General features: G+C 38.8%; 1 protein-coding gene across 24 annotated transcripts in view; it reads right to left on the bottom strand.

Annotated features, from left to right (window-relative positions):
- The window catches only part of LOC109066226 (transcription factor SOX-6-like), a 150,932-nt gene that overhangs the window by 116,133 nt on the left and 12,053 nt on the right, over positions 1-22,746 (bottom strand). For 5 of the 24 annotated variants that reach the window (XM_042759950.1, XM_042759947.1, XM_042759956.1 and 2 more), the window contains exons 3-4: positions 11,414-11,484; positions 1,553-1,603 (exon numbers count right to left, since the gene is read on the bottom strand). In XM_042759950.1, the coding sequence (XP_042615884.1) occupies positions 1,553-1,596 (44 nt within the window). In that variant the 5' untranslated portion in view covers positions 1,597-1,603; positions 11,414-11,484. The other 19 variants (XM_042759952.1, XM_042759953.1, XM_042759940.1 and 16 more) reach the window with 15 other exon arrangements.

Below are 22,746 nucleotides of genomic sequence, written 5' to 3'. Positions count from 1 at the left end.
CCCAAGATATTTTGTTATCCTCCTGCAACAGGTGGCTGCGGTCAAACACAATCCTCCATACAGTACATTAGTACAAAGTCAGGCAGATAAAAGCATTGAGCTGACAATAATCCAGCACGCTCAACTAGATCCTGCTGCCAACGACAAAATAAGTGGGTCTCATGTCTGACAACAAATTCATCAGCTGCAGGAATGCCTGAATGACAACGTAAAACTATTACAATAAAATAATTTAAAATTTTAAAAATCAGCTAAGATTATCTAGCTGAATTATATCAATGAAGAATGCATGCTTTTTGCCACAGACTGTCCTAAGAGCATGTGATCACTCACAAACACACCGGAAACCTCGTGTCAAATCTTGCAGCCGTTTCATGTGGATATGCAGAAGGGATCAGAGATAGTCAGAGATAGGTTTCATTCTCAGTTAGCTTCAAATGACTATAGCTTTAGAAATTGCTTATAGATTTCACAACTAATTACAATGAAAAGACAAGTAAAACATTGAATTAAATATGAAAATTTGAAGTACATGAACTAAAATAGTATTTTCTAGTAAAAACATTTTTAGATATATTGGACAGTGCAGCATATACAATGAACAAAATATATATTCAATAGAAATTAAGAAAATACAGTTGCTTCAAAAATAAGGCACATGAACAGGAATTCAATATCTTTTTACTGTATTTGTGAATTAAAAAAAAAAAAACTTTTTTTTTAAACAAATATCTATTAAAATAAATGCATAGCTATTAAAAACTAAAAAATAATCTAATATAATTAATTACTAAATTTCATTCTTTTTTTATGTATTCTGACAGCTTGGATAAATAATTTTTTTTTAAATTAATTTAATCAAATAAATGACCTTTTGAAAAAGAAATCAAAGGGGATTCATTAGCTTTAGCAAAGTTTGGCTGACAGCAGCTTTGAAAAGCAGATGTTGCTGCTGCTGTTTTTAATGAGAGATCACTAATTAGGGTTTCTGGCAATTCAAGTGTGGGGAAGGTGCTTTGCACCGAGACAGAACAGCCAATGGCTAACACACTCGCTGTTATTTACTTCCTCTGCACAGTGACACACAGGCACACAGCACAAATTCTTAATTAGAATCACAGGAAGGGGATGGGGTAATGGCATCTTTACTCGTTTTGACTGCTGTTATAACACAAACACACAAAACAGGAAATGGTGAGAATCACAAATTAAGCACCACCCCACTCACAACCTGACCAATCAGTGAGCTGGGGAAGAGGGGAAAGTGACAGACGTGCATGCAGTATGGGAATCCTATCTATCACTAGGGGCTGGGATGGGCAGCACAGGGTGTATGAAGGGGGGAAAAGTCTGATTATCTGCAGAAAAGGAGTGTGAAGGAGTTGCATTTTTGAGTTAATACTTGCACACACACACAAACACAGATGGAGACAACACATCATCCCACAAGTTGGCTAGTGCTAGGTGGTGTGATATCAGAGCTGTGAAAGGACAGATGAATTCAGCCCGGCGGACACCCTGTGGCAATAACAGAAAAACTAAAGCAACTAACCTCAGTAAAAAGCTGCTACGCAGAAAGCCCTCCATGTTCAGCATTTGGGTTCTGTAGCAGGAGAAATACACAGAGAGCCATTGTAACTGAGCGAACACAAGTTAGCATGGCAACTTTAAAACAGTAACAGAGGGGAGAAAACAGACAAAACCACCAACACATCCTCGGCGTGTCCCTGAAACATTTTTATCCAAATGCAAGAACAAAGATGTAACACTTCCCACAGCTCCACTAATAGCTTTTCATCCATCTTTTCAGAGAGACAGACATTTGTCATTAGAGCACATTGGTTTTCCAGTCCCATTTTTGATGATATGTTATCGTATGACAGTGGTTCCTGGGCGCTGCTGCTCCTCCCAAAGCAGCGTGTGGTGGTCCAGCTGTGGACCATGTGTGGCGGGGCCGCGGTGGCTTCTAGGAGCTGGACCACAGGGGCCCACACGGGGCCAACTCTGAGCCAATGCTGGGCCGCGCACCCACAGGGAGACGGGAGGATGTGGTCATAATATCACCACGTGCAGAGGTTGCTCTAGAAGTCTAATGCCGCAAATTCGGGAGCACATGTTTGGAAATTGCCTCCAGAGGGTTTCCATTAGTCTCAGTTTTTGGTCTTTACAAGATATACATACATATATGACTTATAAAGATCAAGTGTCTGTTTGTATAGTAAAATAAACTGTTGAGCAAAAGAAAATGTAAATAATGTAATAAAAAACAGAACACTAAAATAATAAAAATTGTCATGTACATAGACACATATACATATTTAGGTATATGTCATATTTAACTATTGCTTAACATATTTATTTGCTGTAACTTATTTACTAGTTTAAGCTAAATAAATATAGAAGTGTAGTCTATATATATATATATATATATATATATATATATATATATATATATAAATTGTATATTAAAAGCTACATTAATTTTTTTATTAATTATAATTAATAAAATTCCAAACACACACACACACACACACACACACACACAAATTTAATATTATCACTATATATTCTAAAGCTTTTTTCTAAAGACAATGCAAATGTAAATTAAATAAATATGCCATTTAATTAATATATTATTGATATAATTAATTGTATTCAATATATATATATATATATATATATATATATATATATATATATATATATATATATATATATATATATATATCAGCTATCTTACTTTTGGTCCCTTCTGGAGTTACAACCAGAGATGATGCTCTTCAAGAGCTATTAAAAAAAAAACAAAAAAAAAACAATACTGCAGAACGGATTTCATCAAGTGCTGCAACTAATTAGCGATTTCTCTCATGCTCTAACACCCTACTCCCTCTCTCACATCATCATCATCATCATAAATAAGAGACACATCAGAGTCAAAAGACTTTCAGTCTTCTGCCTCCTAAATGCTTTCGCTTTCAGTGACATGGGTGTAATTTGCCCCATGCTTCTTCCCTCCCTTCATCCTCTCTCTCTCTTTTTCTAGATGGCGAGTTGTGCTGCTGTGGACGGTTAGACACAAAGCCACTGAGAGAATGGAAAGCGTGAGATCAGAGAACCCCAAGGACACTGCGCCTTTCAGGCTGGCCAGCACTTAGCAGGCCAGAGGACCCGTAAGACCCGTCGAGACTTTTCTCACAGTCAGGTGTCTAGGGGTGTTTGGGGGATGGGAAAGAAGTGTTTTCGGCCATGAGCACTGTGCTCACATAATACCCAAGTGCTACCACAGCAGTGACAACGCGAGAAAACAACAGTAAAAATGCAACAGAAGCAATCAAGCGTGTCTCCTCACCATTCTGAGGGAGTGTTAAAAACACACACACACTCTCGCACACCCTCCTCTCACACTCTATTTCTCTCCAACTCTTGCTTTTATTAGGGAGGCAGCTAGAAGACAGCAAAAACACACGCATGCTGACATTCTCTCTTGTGGAGTGCATGCTCTGAGCAAAAAGAGAGGAGAGATTTGATTTAAGTGTGGATGGATTGTCAGGTATGAAATATGCAAAATAAAAGAGAGCAAGGAATATGAAACATCTAAATAGACTAGTTAGAATAACACACTATAAATGTCAAGTGAGATCTCTGGCACAATACAGAATAACTTGCCTACATGGTCAAGGCCTAAAGCACTTTGAGTTGGAAATTAAGGCTTTTCTATTTAGTTTCAATTCTGTTCAGTTTTAATTCACTTCTTGAATCGCATAAAAACGAGTCCAGGTCTCATTTTACCACAAAAACCAAATAAAAATAAGTTTTATAATTATTATTATTATTATTTCGATTTTTCTGTTGTTATCAATATTGAATCTCATTTTTCTGTCATTATATTTCACTTTCTGTCAATATTTCTGTGAATCTCTTTTTTTTTTTGTAATTATGTGTTCGCTGTATCTATAAAGTGCTTAATTGTCATGAAAATAATGTCACAATGGTTATAAAAGAAGCTTCATTTCTTTAAGCAAAAATACATTTCTAACAAAATACATTTCCTAACCCTAACAAAAAAATGCTAAATTATTATTAAAATTGTCAAGTTCACTGTAGAAATTGAGACAACTAGGATCCATTTGTGTGTTAGGATTTAACTGCGGTTTACAGGCCGAGCCGAGGAAAAAATGACTGAGCCACAACAGTATCGTCTCAGCATATCGAAAAGAAATAAATAAACAGAATAAAGCGAGGCTTAAATTTAGAACAGACCATGTTTCAAGGGCAACGGATCGTTGAATGATAAACAGCGAAGATCAACATCGGTGTTAAAAGTTGAGCTTCATGCGCCTTTTTCTCCAAAGAACCCGAGACCTGCCAAGAACTGCTTCTGCCCAAGTGAAGTCTCCCACCATCTGCAACAAATGTGCTCTATTAAAACAGTACCATATGGACAACAAGCCCTCGCTATTAACACGGCTTCTGTACGGCCCCCCTCGCTAACGCAGTGCACATTTCTAACTTTCAGTCAAATTGACTGGCTGAATTAATGTAGTGCTATAGAGAGTGGGTGGGCTCGCGCACGGAGGTGGAGATCCCAGTGATTCTGTGACTAAACTTATCCTGCATACTACCACAGAACTGATCTATAGATGTTCTCCAGACAGCAGGAGGGGAACTAGAGCCAGACAAATTCATTAAAAACAGAAAAAAATATCTTGCTACATCTTCATTCACAAGAAAAGGCCACAAATCAGATTAACAGCAAAAGTCTTGAGTTACAAAACTGAAGTAACCAAAACGAATCATTTATTCCATGAAGAGGATGACCAAGACTTCCTCCAGCATGTCAAGATGGCACTGATTAAACCCTTAGGGTGTGGGATGTGTTAATGCGACGCCGTGGCGACGCCCCTCCTCAGCGAATCAGAGCGAGGCAGACTCAACGCGACCACACCCACAGACTATAAAGCTCTTCTATTCTTTAGCGCACATGACGTCAGAATGTGGAGGTCTTCTTTCATAACACACACAAACAGAACACACACCAAATCAATAAGGCCTTTGTGGATTTAACTCGACCCAAAGGTTCATTCAATTTCAGTTTGTTTAATTTTCTCGTCACAAGGCCTTAAACACTGTTCATAATAAGAGTCGGAAAAGGAGGGATATTTTTCCTCAGAATGCCACTCGCTGACAGGTATTAGAGGACAGCACAGGACATAAAACACACTTTGTTTTTGTTCCCTCATTCAATCGATTGTTTCTGGACTGGTAGCAAAAGGCAAAAGGGGTCAAATGAAATTATGACATGTGCCAATAATAACGGCCCACAGAGTCATGTGACCTCACAGTGCTAACCAGCCTACACCTGACTGACTGTTGGGGTGAACTGCAATAGAGGTTTAATTATGGACATAATAGGGAGTTATATGGAGTCAAAATAATGCCGTATATATACGCAAAAAAATAAAGTTTTGCAAAAGAAAATAAAGTTTTGCAAACGAAAATTAAAGTATTGAGGAAAATAATTTTGCTTTTTGCAAACAAAAATAAAGAACTGCAAAACATAAATGATACCGCGCGAATTGAAGTGTATAGTAGTTTCGCATGTAACTTTAGAGACGGTCCCTAGATTTGCGAATATCGAACGTCCAACGTCAAGCCAACTTTATGCCAGTAAAAGAGTGCACATCGAGAGAAATAAACAGCAGATGTGCATGGTAACAACTTCTTTAACTTGAGCAAACGCTGCTAATACACATATACATTTGTTAATAAAGTTAATAAAACGAAACCATGCATGTTTTAATGCTAGTGAATAAAAGGAAGCGATCCACTCGCATGCATCTGCTCATCATGACAGTACCTGGATCAGTGAGCTGTGTCTCGGGCCGATGACGTCACTTCCAGGGAGGCATGTTGTACACGCCCCTGCCCCTTGACTCCACCCCCACGTCAAAACAGCGCCACAAAGCGAGACGCGCAGAAAAATGAATATGGAAAAAATGGAAAAAATGCAGCGCAAGCTCAAACTAGACCGACACGCAAAATAAAATCAGTGTTGCAAATAAAATTGTAGATACGACCATGGAAAATATGTATTGCAAAATCATTTATGTTTTGCAATTCTTTATTTTTGTTTGCAAAAAGCAAAATTATTTTCCTCAATACTTTAATTTTCGTTTGCAAAACTTTATTTTCTTTTGCAAAACTTAATTTTTTTGCGTATATATACGGCATTATCTTGACTCCATACAGTGAAGCCTTTTGTGTCAGTCACACAAATATTCAGCCTATCCTTGGCCACATACACTCTCTGTAACAACAACGGTGTCCCATCCTTTAGTCTCAACCCCCTGGCTCACCCACCCTGAGGAGTAGTGAATTAATTTGTGCGATCCAACCCAACATTAGGAAGGTGTGTTGAAAGGTGTCTGCTCATGTTTCAAATTAAACGCGCTGCTGGTCAGCATTAGCACCTAGATGCCCGTCGAGGCTGCGTGCCTGCCTCTGACACTTATCTGAGAGAGAGAGGGAGAAACTGGATTTGCCCGTTCACACTGGAATAATTAGAACATGTCAGGAAGAATTAATTTCCTCATTTTTCAAAAGGTTACACAGAAATTACCATGTTATTATATGACAGGGTCCCTGAGAGAATTATATAAAATTTGATTTCCAGCGCAGCCCAGACAACAAATTAAAGTCATAAATAAGATCGAAAGAAGCGGGGCACAGAGCATATGTTTATGGCAATGAGTGAAGCCAGGGGACCAGAAAGAACTATCTTCATTTCATTTTATTTAAATCAGGCCGACACTCTGTGTCTGAATGACAGCGCTTGCTAATGAGGGCTCAGGGTCTCTTTTATATTAGCAAAGAGAAACAGCCACTTAGTGGGTTAGACGCTGTGCACCTTTCCTCTACAACTCAACCAGCTGAGCATCTGCCTTCCCTAATGGACACATTACCATGTGCTTACAAACTTACAAGCCCTGCAAAAGGTGAGGTCTCTTAACTTACAGTACGTCCGCACAACAAATCAATTAAGTCTCTGAAGCGGTTCCTCGCTTTTTTACGCTTCATTTGACGCTTGGGCTAGTTGAAGGAGACAGAACAAAGTTAAACAAGTTAAAACGCTACACTGTTAAATACTTTCAAGTGCGCTGTTCATTCATTGCACATGAGATGTAAAGGCTGCTGTGTTGTTTAGTGAAAGACGTAACATAAATGAAATATTAATAATCTCAAAAATAACGATAGGAGTGACTCAAGGTGAATTATATTTACATCTCACTGACTCACTAAGCGTTTGGGTGGGCATTGCACTTGTTAATGAAAGCATGTTGGATAATCTACCCCATTATATTCAGCAGAGAATCAAGAAGTGGTAATTATATTCCAACGAGTCAAGTGGTAATCAGATAGCCTCAGATTCATGGGCATGTTTTATGTGTGCGGATGAACTCTGCAGTGTCTGCCTTTAAAATCTACATAGGAAGAAAAAAAAACTGATTTATTTAACAAGTCACACTCAGCTATTCCCATCTAAAAATATTCCTCTTATTACTGGGAGACATATTTGTGCATTAGGGATCCACAAACAAAAAAATAAGATAAGTCAAGATACGTCATTGAGATAAACCCAACAATGAAATGCGCACTGTCTCTAATAAAATTTGAGAAGTTGCTATGAGTCCAAAACAACAGAACAAGCCGTCTTTTCAGATATGCTTCTTGCAGGTGGATGGCAAATATATAATAGCAAGACTACGCCCTTTATATATTCATTATAATAAGCAGAAAATATGTAAAAAGAAAAATGAATGTGGATAGTTTAAAAATGCAGCTAAAAACAGATATAATGCATAGTTTTGAGTTTACTATTAAGAAATATTTTGTGTGTATGTACAACAACAGTTAAATACAATTAATTATTAACCAAAATTATAGTTTTTTGTGCCAAATGATTAATTATAGAGGCAGTGGAATACAGAGAGAAGGAAACTCTGGGAATGGGCTCCCTTGGGCCCCACAAACTTTAAATAATTTGCAAATCAATTAACTGGCAACTCTCAACATAACAAGGATTTCACACCCCAGGGTCAGGGCGCATTATCAGCTCAGGAGGATTCATGGCATTTTGGGAGAAAAGTTCATGGTTGGAATCATTAATTCATTTTACAGGACTTTTAGTTATGCATTACTCTGCCCAGCTGTGGAGGCCAGGAGATTAATGACATGTTCCTCAGTATGTCTATTGCCATATATAGCCAATAAGAGAATGCCTTTAAGAGTCTTTACCTTGAGACGAGGGAAGACTGCCAAGTTTATATTACGTATAATTCTTCTGAAAATTTGATAAAGCACATCAAGCCATCAAAAGGATGCTATATTGAATAAACCTTTTCAGAGGCCACTGCCCCAGTCATGACAGCGTGTTGTTGGGATGTTAGGTCATAGCGGGGTGATTGAAGTCTACTGAAAATCTCATGCTTTGGATGATCAGTGTTTCTTAGATGAAGTCGCTCTGGTCTGCTGGGCTATACCAGCTGAATGTAGCACAAATAAATAGAGTGAATTTAATGTGAAAAACGTATTCCTTATGACCCTGTGGATTGAGAAGCCACACCTGTATCCCTGCAGAAAAATATGTGCCGAACCAGAATATGATGCTTTTGGCATCACCGAACTAAACCTCATGAGAACTAATAAGAAAACGAATAGATACCGTGCCCTAAATACTTCAGCGAGGACCTCAACCATCGCAGATGTCTGAAGACCTCAGGACTTCCTTTCATGAGAATAATTAAATTTCCAACAATTAAATCTTATTCTAAATTCAAACTGATGAAATTTTATGTTCTATTGGTGGGTGGAAAGAAGAGAACAAATAATTTTTCCCCCCGATGGGGCTGATGAAATTAAAATGCCGACCCCTATTGAACAGGCTCTGTGACAACAATCTAGAAGAGGGTCAGTGAAGAACCGTAGCTGGAGAGAGACTGTTAATACATGGGAAAATAACCACCCAAAGGTTATTCATTTTCATTAGGGGTCCAGGAGTGCTGTTTATTTAATTTATTTTTTTTTTTTACAGAAAATCATTCCTGGAGACACCGGCTCCACAGAGACATCAACAGTGAGACACGCTAAATGCAAAATGAAGGAAGGCTCCGGCAGCTTTATTAGATGAATGGCACACTCTGACAAAGAGTGCATTCTGCCTGTTCAAACAGATGCCGTCGCCTCTTCCTCAGGTGTTTCCAAATGACTTCTCGCAAGAGTGATTAAACGGCGGGCGCATGCGAGCCACGCATTTGCCCAAATTACTTACTGCCTCATTTTGTGATTAATTAAACATGCAGATTAAAGTTGCAAAGGAATGTAGATTAATAGGTGTGTTAGGTCTCATAGGTCTGGTAAGCATCAGAGCATTAGAGAAAGAACACTGGATAGGAACACTTCTCTTCCTCATATTTAAACAGCATGAAAACTGTGAAATGAAAAAAAAAAAAAAAAACACTGGACAAGGATGTGAATTTTTTAACACATATTTACAGCTTTAAAATAACGTTCTCTCAAATAAAAGTTTGGCCTTCACATCAATTGCATTTAAATGCAAAACCAGTTTGCATTTAAATGACTGAAATATGTTTTGAAATCAAAAAAATTCCTTTCAGATAGTTTACATAGTTGCTTAAAACTTCTGTGTATTTATTTATTTATTATCTAAAATTTTGTCTATCCTTAAATGACTATACTTTAAATGTCTATTATTACTACAAAAATTCTCAATAAAGTTTTCAATATGGAAAAATAAAATGCTGGCTCTGCTGCAAGTGTTCACTTTCACCAACCCACAAACGCACACTCGCGATGGTCTAAATGCTGACACGACGCCAACCTGATGTACAGTACAAGGCTTACACTGTTACCCTCAGTGCTGGAGCAAGGCCAGCGTATAGGCCTGATGTTTACTGTTCTAACTCAAGTGGTCCTTTCACCTTCATTCAGCCTAACAATCAGCGTTTCATTCCCTTAATAGAGACCTTACCCTGTGACATATCAACGTTAATATGTGTTCGCCTAGAATGATACAAGGTTCTATAGTGGCGGTTGTACGACACAGATCATTTAACATCATCCTGAATGGTAAGGCAAAAACAACTGCAGAAATTACAAAAACTGATATTTTAAACATCACAAACACCTACTCATGCCTGTCGAGCAGAGATTAATCTAGGGGTCTTCAAGAGCGGCATCATAACTGTTCCCAGCACAATTGTCCAATAATATTTCAGGCTTCCATCATAAGACTCTTCCCTTCAGAGTTACAAACTGGGCAGATAAAAGCTGTAATCACTCCCGGCCCCTTTGTTATTTCTCCATTCAGCTCACCTCACCGATCTGCTTCTCTTTCCTCTGACAGCCATTCAGAGCGGACTTAACACGCTGGCAACACGCACTACAACCGCAGCTAAAATAAAAAGCGCCTGCCCCGGTGTAATAGAGTGTATTGATCTGAGTCGAAGACACTGTTTGACTTGAAATCACGGGGATAAAGCTGCTGCATTAGCGTGCGGCCCTGAACTTTGAGCTGGAATATGCCATTCTCAGTGGCCTAATTATGCAGGACCAACAGTGGGGCTTTCTGCACACTAATATAACTCTGTCCTGCACCTCATATCGAAGTGACATTTGAAAAAAGATTAATATGAACTTAACTTTCAGGAAGCTTGTTTGCTCGACATTACCAGGAGCAACACTTTGCCAGATATGATCTTTATTACTAGGCTGGAAAGAGAAAACTCCCATTTAAGACATATTGTGGCAGAAAACTGCAGCCGTATATTGACTATTTACTAAGACCCTGTCTGTTTCTCTTTAAAAGGGGCTCTTTCTTCATTGCTGTGAATGCTCTTATTGAGGGCAACTGGCAGCCTGAAAGAACCAATAACATAGTTGGTATTAGCATAGAGAATAGATTCGCTCCATACGCACTGATGGAAGTGTGTTTGAGTGAACGTGGACTTAGGTGCTAACAAGAAAATTTTCAAATGACTACTTTATGCCTTTAAAAGTAACAAAAAGAGTTTCATCTTTATAAAATCATTAATATGTGGCGTTTTATAACTTTTAAGTCACTTGTGGTTATGGGCTGTTTTTCAAGCAATTTTAGTTCTAGGAAGGTGACACAGAACAAAACAACCCACTCGTCATTGTAATCATTTGTGTAAGGCCACCATTTCCTGTGTTGATGAAGCATGAACAGTGGTTTCTTGAGTTGAAAATCATAGCAGACAGACATAAAGGGGTAGGACTGCAGCAATCATGGGGAAAAAACAGGTGTTAATAGAGCAGTGATACACAAGTGATGTTGGACAAGATGCATTAACCAGAATGTAATGTTTATACTTACATAAACAGAAAGACTTTATCTCCAGCTCCCAAAGATCACTGGTGAGTTGATTTTGAATTCATGAAAATGACCTACAACAGAACAAAAATAAATGTGATTAAGTTTACATGGCTTCTTTAAATGTACACAATACATATCAGCATTGGTCAAAACTCAGATTTGGCTTCCTTTCAACCTAAAACTCTTTACTGTCACATTTGATCAATTTAATGCATGCAAGCTGATTAAGAATTCATTCTTTAAAAGAGTAAAAACAAGGCAGAAGAACAGAAAATCATGAGAGGGGATATCAGAGAAGCGAAGTGAAGTGAGGGTGCTAGCAGGCGTTCAGAGTCCCAGCAGATGAAGTTAAACAGGCGTAGCGCCACTCAACCTCCAGTTACTCTGCTCTCTCCCTGAAGAACTCAATCCTAGACAATGTTTAAAGTCCACTTCTCTAATACCTCATTAATCTGTCCCTCCACTGTTTGATTCAAACTAATAAATGGCTTTCATACAAAGCACTTGTTTTCCCTAATTCCTCTCTCTGCAGAGCACTAATGATTTATTTAGTTACATGCACTGCTAGTTCTAGCAGGTCTTCTGAGGTCCTCCAGCAACGGCGGCACTACCAAGGAAACACAAACAAACAGACGGTGAACCAAAACCACCGACAACACCCAGTTTCACCATTATCTGACCATATGTGTAGCACTACACCTCCCCTGCATGTGACGGAAGATGTAGATGAGGAAAGAGAGAGAAAGAGTCTTGCATAAACCTCACGCATGTTCATTTCTCCACATTATTCTGTTTTTCACAACAAGCAGGAATCTCATTACCAGCTGATTTATACAATTAACCTGCCTCAGCATCACCAATTAAACAAGGACACAGGGGTTTAAGGTCACCGCTAATTGATCCAGCTGCAATTTGCGCCATCTCTGTTAGAACCAAAAACCTGTGCAAGTGTTGAAGATCTAAGTCAAATGCATAGACAAAGTAAATGGCTGTGTGGGAGGGTGGGTTAATAGAATAAACTGAGATCGTTGGTCTCCAATGGATCTGAATGTGGCAACCTTGATGCTGAAGGTGACAATGGGAGAAAAGAGGCAGGAGGTCTGACCCTTGTGTGAATGGAAAGCTGTTGTCATCTTAATAGCACCTCTGAGCTGACAGTCTATTCCACATTCTCAAAGGACCATGCCAGAGGCGTTATTGCATCCCAGTTCACACCACACACACACATGGTGTGTATTTGTGCACACACGCTCGCATACATTTCTCACAGAGTTAGTGCCAGCTCTCTTTCGTGCCACACAAACCCTTGATGGTGGTGGTAATTCAATAAATGCTTTTCTCTTTGTGAGCCATACAACATCTGACTAATTCCTGTTTTAATTGCAGGGGGCCAAAAATAAAAATAAAAAGGAATTTGAAATTATAATTTGATGCTAATTGAGAAAAATTATGAAAGTCACAAACTTACGAAAAAGAAAATGGTGCAATTTTCTATTTGTTTGGATGGAAAAAGCTTCTTTGAGTGTGAATAAGATGACTTAAGTCGCATTTCCACCTAGGGAACTTTCCCCAGGAACTAGGGACTTTGGGCCGGTACTTGTTGTGTTTCCAACGTAGGAACCAGGATCTAAACATGGGCGCTAAACATCAGAATCAGAATTAGCTTTATTCGCCACGTGTGCGCAAACACACGAGGAATTTGTTGTGGATTCTAAACATGCTGATTGGTTGAGTTCACGCAGCACTGAATTTCAACCACCATTTATTCACAATTTTTTTTAAATATTTATGTTATTGTGTCATGAAATGTAGTTCTAAAAGTATTTCGGGGGGAATGTAGTTGTTTAAAATTCAAATCTGTGGTTTATTTATAAAGACAGCGCCTATTTGAAAATTTCAGAGACGTGAACTCCACGCGATCAGCGGGCACCCGACGAGAGCAGCCTCAACTCGGCTAGTCCTTCTGACATTTGCCGCTTGCTCTGGAGTCTCTTTAGTGGTTAAAAATAAAATATAATTTGTTTTGGGTAAGTCTAACAGGTGATCTTTGGTCTTTATTCTGTTAACCTTTTAATATGTTAAAATAAAAATAGAAAGAGGCAATACTGTTTGATATAATATTTTGTTTCATTGTAATGTACATTCCCTGAACTATGTTTATACGGCAATTAATATGTTTAAATGAAAACGAAAAGAAGCAGTGGTGTTTGATATCATATTTTGTCGTATTGTAAACACATTGAGGAAAATTGCAGTGGCCAAGGCAAGCTGACTGACGTTATCAAGCACTCTGCTCTTTGCAGAATTACCGGATTTGCGTCGTCCCGTCCGCGGGAGTTCACACTCCCAAGTCGAACTTGTGAAGTCCGAACTACCGAGGACACAAGTCCGAAACTTGCGCACTTGGTAATGGGAAACACGCGTAGACCTGCGTCACCAGACTATTTGCCTAATCTTCTCAGTACTTTAGACCACGATAGAAACGTAAACAGAAACAGGTCTAGGGGGAAAAAAGTTCCTGGGACAAATTGTTCCAGGCAATTTTGGTGGAAAAGTGGCTAATGATATTAGAAATAATTATACCAGTACAATAATAATACATGCAATGTATAAAAGACTGTGACAGACCGCTGTAGTGTTAAGCAGAGCTGGATTAAACAGAACTTGACTGCCGTTTCTAAATCGGTGATCATGAATTCATTAAAAAGAGTTCCAATCAGCACCAGCCTGTTTTTATTAGTCACCCAACAGTTTTATTACTGATTCATTGTGTCCGCAATTACCACTGCGGCTTTCTAATGGCTTTCTAACATGTTGAGCTCTGTTCTTTTTTTCTGTTCTTGACAATGACTGCTGTGGTTGTACAAATAGGAGCTGAAATAAAGAGAGATGAAGAAAGGAAGAACTGTTCGAGTAGCAGAGTATCTTGGCAAATTATTAGATGAAAAGTCCATTAAACCCCATGAGGACAGGCTAGGGGGCACCCAAAAATTAATGATAGGTTTTCCTGTAAAACAACCTTTAGTCATGTCCCGCACTGCGTCGGATAAAGAATTGAGCTGTTTAAATAAAATTTTTCAGAGAGGTTAAGGGGGGTGCTTAAAGCTTGTGTTGGTGAGGCCAATCCATAGATTATGACAGTGACTCCAGCTAGACCCTCCAACAAACACACTAGCACAAACTGACTCCAAGAGCACAAGCCAGTGGATACACATACATGACATGACGTAAGAGTAACAGATGAGTGGGATGTTACCTTTGCTTTATCTGATATACCTTCTTTACATTTTACTCAAGAAGAATAATTTAGAATGAAAAGTCCCGTTCAGAAATTCAATGAGCCTTCAAATTCCAGGCATGTGCTCATTTACAGTAGGTTCAGCTGATTTGATCAATCCTCTGCATAACAGCACTGTGTCTTTGACCAACATATAATGAGGTTTGGGAATCAGTGACTAACCTCATATTAACGGCCATGCTCTCGCACGGCAGATGCAGGCAGGCAGGCAGCTTGTTTTAAATATATTTGCAAAAAAGGGAGAGGTACAGTAGCATACTTTACATAATAAGCTGCAAATGTGTACCGATAAGAGAGCTTTAAGAGGCTGAACTGTAAGGCAAAGTGGTTCAGATGGGTCAAATATAGATTAAATCCTTCATCTTTCTGAGCGTGGACATGCTGCACTCTCCTAAGCAGGCAATATTTTCATTTGCATCAACTTTGCCTTAGCTTTCTTCTGATCCAGCAACCTGCAAAAAATAAAATCACTTTAAATGTCCTATTTCCCCAAGTCCAGAACATGTTAAGAGGGGATTTAGGGGAAGTAGTTATTGGGACAAAAGAGGCAATATCCCCCATCAGCAGGACGGTCTCTTACCTGGTGGAGGACAGGTTATCTCTGTACTAACAGCAGGACCACTGAAGGCAGAACAGAGCCGTAAGACGGGCCACTCACACCCAGCAGTGTGCGGAAGAGCAAAAGAGCTAAAGTGGTGTTTTTGTCAGAGCCAATATTCCTCCTGACAAAAATCAACTAGTGCACGCACACAGCTGACAGATCTGCAGGTATAAAAGCACGGTACCATATATTAAGTACAGATGTGAGGGTTGTGAATTAAGGATATTCTTTCAATTCCAATTCAATTCCTGATTTTGAATCAAATTTGAGCTGAGGTAGCAAACAGGATGCAGACATGCGTTTTGAATTTAAATAAAGAAATGTAAAGAAATTCATGTTGCTGTAATTTTTAACTTGGCAAAAGTTAAAAAAAAATGTCATTTTCAAAAAAAAAAAAAAAACACATTTATAAAGCCTTGAAGTTTTTGAGGTTTTTAGAGAGAACAATAGATAGAGAACGAAAGAAGATACAGTAGATAGAAATTAAGTGCCATCTATAGAAATTGAGTTTAACAATAATTCATATTTAATATTAAAATTCCATATTTTTACATTAATAAAATTAAATTAACTTTGCAGAATCAATGCATTGTGATTCAGTATTGCCATCGCTCTTGATTTCAATTCAAGTCCCAATTCAACTTCCTGTGGCATGTGGCCAGTTCAATTCAAATTCAAACTCGTGCATTAAAAGGGAGCCAACTCTTCGATCTGGATTGTTTTAGGTCTACAGATAAGCAAAAATTACCCATTAAGTGGGATTCGCATCAGAAAGAGCAGCAGATCCACAAAGACCAACTTTCTTTCACAGGAATAAAATAAGAGACTTCCCATTTCCCTGATCTCCCTCTATGAATGTCCACATGCTTAACTTAAGAGGGCCTGCCTACAGCTGAGGGTGTTTACAAAGCGCATTTCACGACTCACATCGTGGATGGGGGAGGTTGTGCTGTTTTTAAATCAAACATCTCCTCTCCTCGGACTTGCAGACAGCACCAAGACAAAGCCAGACTTTCATGTCCGACAGTGGAGATACATTTCATGTGATTTACTTTGCTGTGAAATAACAACAACGAAAGTCTGTATTAGGGGAAGAAAGGCTTGACCGGCGTCCATGGGCCTCAAATCCACCCCGAGAGGAATTCAAGTCCCAGCTGGTCAAATAAAGTCTCACCGGTTCTGTGTGAAGCAGACTACTCACACTTCACTACATGATTAGAATGCAATTGCAGCAAAAGCAAGAGAGCAGGTCCTTGTCTTTTTTATCATCGATTTGGCATCAGTCGATGCAGTTTATTCCCAAGCCATGACACAAAGCACTTTTTTCTCCCCCTATTTATCCATCACTTCTATTGAGTGAGGTTATGGAAACAAGTCTGCCTCCCTCTCTCTCTCTCTCTCCCAGGTAATGTGTTTATTCTCCTGGTCTCATCTTCTAGTTTACGGGCTGCCGGCCGTTCACTCTCTCTCTCGGTCTCTTATCGCCTATGCTCTCACGGGGCATTTTAGCTGCTGAAATCCTGTTCACCACATACCGGTTTTAGAATCTGTGAAATGAGTGCCGAAGAAGCGTGGCCACAATGTCTGCCTGTGTTGCCAATGGCCTCGAAAATGGGTCTGGGAGCTTTTTGTTCAGGGAATGCATAAATGGAAGTTTTTAACACCTCAAAGAAAGGCTGTGCCTTTGTGTGGCCAGACGAGAGAAAGCCCTGGCTCTCCTGAGGAGGCAGACATGCTGAGTGCTACAGGACAAAGAACGCAGAGCCTGAAGCAGCAGGAGCACACATACACACACACACCTGCCTCGCACACACACATACACTTTTACGGTATAATACGCACACAATGGACATGAGAAACATATACGCGGATAAAGGCATGAGGCGTGTACACACAGGTCAAGTTTGTGGGATAACACAATAAATGATTGCTGAATGTTTGAACATTCACTGACTCACATTAAACATTTCAGAGAACACCAATGGTTTTACTATAGGGCTGCACAATTAATCAAATAAATAAACAAGATTCTAATATGTGAAAAGCATCTATTAAAGCATTCCATCAGTTTCTACTTTTGTTTTGTCAAACATTTTCTATTTAAACAAAATGCTTTACTGATTATATCAGGACCATTAATGAGATCCAGAATTTCAGCTTGTGCTGAGCTGCAGGGATCAAACAGTTCAAATTATTTAAACTTGCAGTGACAGCTGTTGTTTATAATAAGCATATTCTAATAAATTTGCATTATTTATTAAAAATTGTATTAAAAGTGTTTTTTAGGTAAGTTAATTACCTAAAACATTTGAATAAAGTTCACAGTTCTCAAGTTCATTTAATCAAATCGTATGCAATTCACCCAAATAAAATAGGTATTTAATTTAAAATTCTATTGATTGAAATTACAGCATTAAGGTTAAATAATTGAAATATTTGCACAGCCACAGCAGATAAAGACAAAAAAAATATATATTAAGATGAATTATGCAGATGCCGATCAAATCATACCCATAAAACACACAGAGATGAAAGACGTAATGTGACTGATAACTAAAGCCTGAAAACAAGTCAACAAATGTTGGCACATTGATTTGATGTGGTTCCTACCACTGGAAAAAAATAATTCCCATAAAGATTATCCCTTATTGCAATTCATTTGATTTTGTTTTTCAGACAAATATAAAAGACGGGTCATGCAGACAATCAGAGTGACTATGCTTCAGCTGCCTACAATAAGCATTTAAATGCAAATATGTCTGATGCACAAAGAACCTGCAACTTCTGTCAGTGGCAACATAATCAACCTGCAATTGTCTCCCGACTCGGAGTCATTTCCAGTGACAAGGTCTAAACAGCAAGCATCTGTATTCAAATTACTGCACTATTTAAGGCCGCAGTCTGCACAGGGATATTTTTCCTACGGTAAGTCGTGCTGAAAGTCAATCATATGGTGAATTAAACCAGAATGGAATCAATCGGTCCAGAAAAGATCAGGTTACAACCAGCCCCGGTGGTTACGTGCAAATTATTTGTGTTGTTCTTGTTCAGACGCAGGAGTGTGTGTACGGCAAAGTCTCATTTCTCAAATATTACATTTGCAATTGAATTGAAACCTTCATGGTTCACATTCTCTATGAATGAACAGAGACAATTTAAATGAAGAGACGTGGTCAAGAACACAGATGAAGAAAAAGTTGTGTGCAGCATTCTCCTTCAGAAGAATAGAAGAAACCTCAGTTAAGTATGCCAGGAGACTATTTGGTTCCCCAAAGAGTTTTTTTTTTTTTTTTTTTTTTGGTATGTAAAATCTGAAAAATATTTCAGGTCTCAATATTAATGACGAAATAACAAAAAAGAGGCTACGACTCATTGAACTTGCATTCTTCATGCACAAGTTCACTTTTAATTCTTTTACCAGCAAGCAGGGAAGAGCACATTGTCCTCTAGGGTTTTGACTGGTGGCTTCATGAAAATCCAGAACCATGTTTTTCACAGGCAGAGCAAAAGTTAAGAGCAATAATAAAGAATGAATCGGCTTTACTTTTCTTTCAATTTACATCTTAAAGTTCAAGAGCATGTTCAAATTCCTGCTCAAACTGTGTTTGATAGAGTTCTGTTCTATGAAGAAGGTAAAATAATTTATAACATTTTTCATTTTTGCATATATTTTCTCTACAAATCTTTTAAAAAGTCTTACAGCAAGAATGTCGGCATAGATGTAAAATATTATTTTATTTCTTAACAAATCACTATTAACCCCATTTCTAAAATCACCTCAAAATCCACAATCACTCAGCATATGGAAATTAATTCATTAATTAAAACAGAAAAAAAATGTTGGCTTGAAAATATTTCTTCGTTCTTAATTTTTTAGAGAGGAAAATGATTTAAAAGATGGATATAAATTTCAGCTGACAGGACTGGGAGTCGCTCAGTTTCTCTCTCTCTGCTCTCTCCACTATATGCTAGAGCTTCTCAGACTGTACGAGAGAGAGCTCCTCTCTTCTCCGCAATTCCCCCCTCTGAGAAAACAAATGTAGTGTTTGAGTCACTGATCGGTGGTGTAATTGAGTTTAACACTCTTTTTCTGCAGGGAAAAAAAGAGTCTTTGAAATGAGGAGGTCGAATTACCTCTCCAGTCAGGCAATAAATAAGTCAAACAAGGTAAGGGCTCCTGCCAGCATATTTTAGTGCAGAATTCAATTAGTGAAAAACAAGAGATGCGTGGTTCTTCAGTTAGCTATTAGATGCACGTCCTTTCCCATGATGCTTTCATTCTGCATGAGGCAATCAGGCTGGAGGACACCACTGATGGAGGACGGCTTTAAAGAAATCCACTCTGTCCCAGCGATCGTGGGGGTGGGGGGTGCTTGGTGAATTTACAGGTCACATGACCAGTGCAGGCAAGTTGAAGGGTGAGATTATTGTTGCTCTTTCTATGCCCTCTCGCAACAAGCCAGACAGCTGTAATCTACCAAGCCTAATATTGTTAGAAAGCAATGATCCAAATAAAAAGAGCTGAAACCGGTATTAAAGGGGTAGTCTAGCCAAAATTTTAAATTGTCATAAATTACGTGTTGTTCCGAACCTGTACGACTTTAAGATGTAAAAAAAAAAAAAAAAAAAAACTGGACTGCATTAATTTTCCTAGTAATGATGCAGAAGAAAGTCATGCACATTTGGAACAACGAGAGTATAGGAACATTTCAGAATCCTCGTTCGCTTTATAGGGACATTATACATTTCCAAATAGTGACTATGAGGTCTAAAAATGGACAGGCATAATGTGTGGCATATTATACATATTTTTCCCATTATATAGCCCATTATATAGCCCATATATGGAGCAGTTTCCATTTATTTTAGCATGGGAGTGCCGTGGCACACGTCAAGCTTGTACTTGAGGGCTGTTGGACAATGTATAGAATTAAAAAGTAAGCTGGGACGCACACAAAAACGCACATACACGAACCCACACTGCAACACACCCAACTGGCTACAATGTTGCCTTTGTGACATAATGCTCCTTGCACAGTGGATTTTTGGAAAATAATCCAACTTTTCCTACCCTACGTATCCAGCAATAACAACTGATATCACAGGTCCAACCATATGCCCTGTGGTGCTTGTGCACGTTTTGCATTTTCTCAACACATGGGGGTAAAAGAAACACTGTAAAATGGTTATTATATTCCAATCATGCCCAAGGAACCTATTACAGCATGGCACAGGCCACATGAAACCCGAGGAACCTTGAAGAACATTCAGGAACCCCGATGCTCAAAACAACAGGCAGTTGAAAAGCTAGCAAAAGAGAGAGAGAGAGAGAGAGAGAGAGAGAGAGAGAGAAGGAAACTGGAAAATAAAAAAGAAAAATCTACCACTACCACCATGTTTATTTGTGAGATCTATTTCTGATCTATTATGAGAAACAGTCTTTCCCTGCAAGGTCCATGAATGTGTGTCAAACGCAGGTACCGGGATTCTAGCGAGATGAGAAGCTCCCCTGGTGTTGATACACACATGCTCTTCAGCTCTGTTGGCCGATAATGGCGACACGAGGATAACATTATCAGCACTGAAAGCACGACAGGTGGGTCACATGAAAGGTCTCTAATTTTCTCTTGCTGGCGGGACACATGGTTCATATTATTCTCTAGAAAAGCTGACCATGCTCCAATGAAAATATCAGGAGGCTTCCACCACCACTACTGTTCGCCACACACTATTTTCAAATGTATCTTAGATTATGTAGCAATGTAAATTTTCCCTCCCTACTGGGCTTTGAATGGTAAATTCGGAGGGAAGCCGAAATGTAAATAAATAAATGTGGGGATTTGAGGAGGCATGTAGGAAGGTGTTTAAGCGTAGGGGGCCGATGTGAATACAGCACGACACAAGCTAAACACACAATTGACTCCTGCACCTTCTGTCCCAGCTTTCTGCGCGGTCAACTTGATTAGCACTCACAAGGCGAAGAACTCAAAGAAATGTTGATAATTAGAACATAGAAATTAGCCTTCACCTGAAGCATCTGCACTTCACTGGTGTTTATATGGCATATGTGTGTGTGCATGCTGAAAGAATCCCATCTGTATAAAATACGGTAAAAGTCGTTGTGGTACTGGTTCTATTTTGTGCAGCGCACAACAACACAGGCGTGAATTTTTTGAAGTGGGGTGAAAATACTACTCTTTTCTAAAGTCTGTGAAAAGGCTGCAAGATAAGCAGCATTTAGCCATAAATTCAGAGGCGGCCCTAAGCTTTTTTTATGTATAGCTCGCCGAGCGCAAAACCATGCCCTGCTGAAATCAAAAGCGGTAATAGTCAGGTTAGCCACTGTCATTCTAAGAGGTAAGTCGGTTGTGAAATTGTAAAATTGTGAGGCTCTCGCTGTCTATTTCACAGCCTACATTTTATGAACGCTTGCTGAAATGATTTATAAAATAGAGGCTATCACATGGCAGCCAGTGTTTGAGGCTCAAAGAGGTGAGGGGAGAAAAGGCTCAAGCAATCCTAATCTGCCTGCTGAAGATGGCTGCTAATAATACGCTCCTTTATCTCCTTTGCTTAAACAGTGCATACCTTCAAGTTCACAAAAATGTGTGATACTCATCGTGCTCTCCAAGCGCAACAGAGTGGAGAGAAAGCAAGAAAGAGAGAGAGAGTAAGAAAGCGAAAGAGAGGACAAGGCCTTGCCATTTACCCCTTCACATTCCTCACAGATTCAAGTCCAATTTGCTCTGAAAATCCTCTGCATTAAGCCTGACTGATAGAATATGAAAACAAGAGTCAAACTCGGTCCACCCTTCCCTTGATTTCTCCTATTCATAATCAGAGGCTGTCATACTGTGGCCATACAGAAGTAAATCAAACTAGAGAGGGGAAGAAATTCACCCTTGATATATTCAGTTTTACTCTCTGCATGAATTAATTAATTAATAAAAGGGGTCTACTTGTGGCTTGAACATATAGAATATATAAAAAATATAATCTAAAAAATTTGCAGCCCCAGTGACAAGTTGCTTTTAAAAACTTTTTTTTTCTACTTTTTATATAAATAAGTATCCTAATGTACTTTTATATTCAAAACAACTAAATCAAAATATATTTGAAATATCTACTCTAGTGGATAGCACTGCATCAGAGGGTTGAGAGAGAGAGATTAATAGCCGATATCTGTATGCATATTTTCTGCCCAATAGCTAGAGCTGAAAAGGCCCAGATGAAATCTGTGCGGTAAAGATGATATCATAGCGTTGTGGTTGCACAGCATTCTGGCAGACACATACCTCACTCTAGAGAGAGAAGAAAAACAAATCTCTAAATAATATTTCTCCTTGCCTTTCCCATTTGAATATTCATCCCGTTTCCACGTCCCCAGAAACTCTTCTAATCAGAGTCACTTCCCCTTTAATCACTGGGGCTGTA

The sequence above is a fragment of the Cyprinus carpio genome, chromosome A7, assembly GCF_018340385.1.
Source record: "Cyprinus carpio isolate SPL01 chromosome A7, ASM1834038v1, whole genome shotgun sequence".
NCBI classification, from domain to species: domain Eukaryota; kingdom Metazoa; phylum Chordata; class Actinopteri; order Cypriniformes; family Cyprinidae; genus Cyprinus; species Cyprinus carpio.
This window is presented reverse-complemented; position numbering and strand designations above follow the sequence as displayed.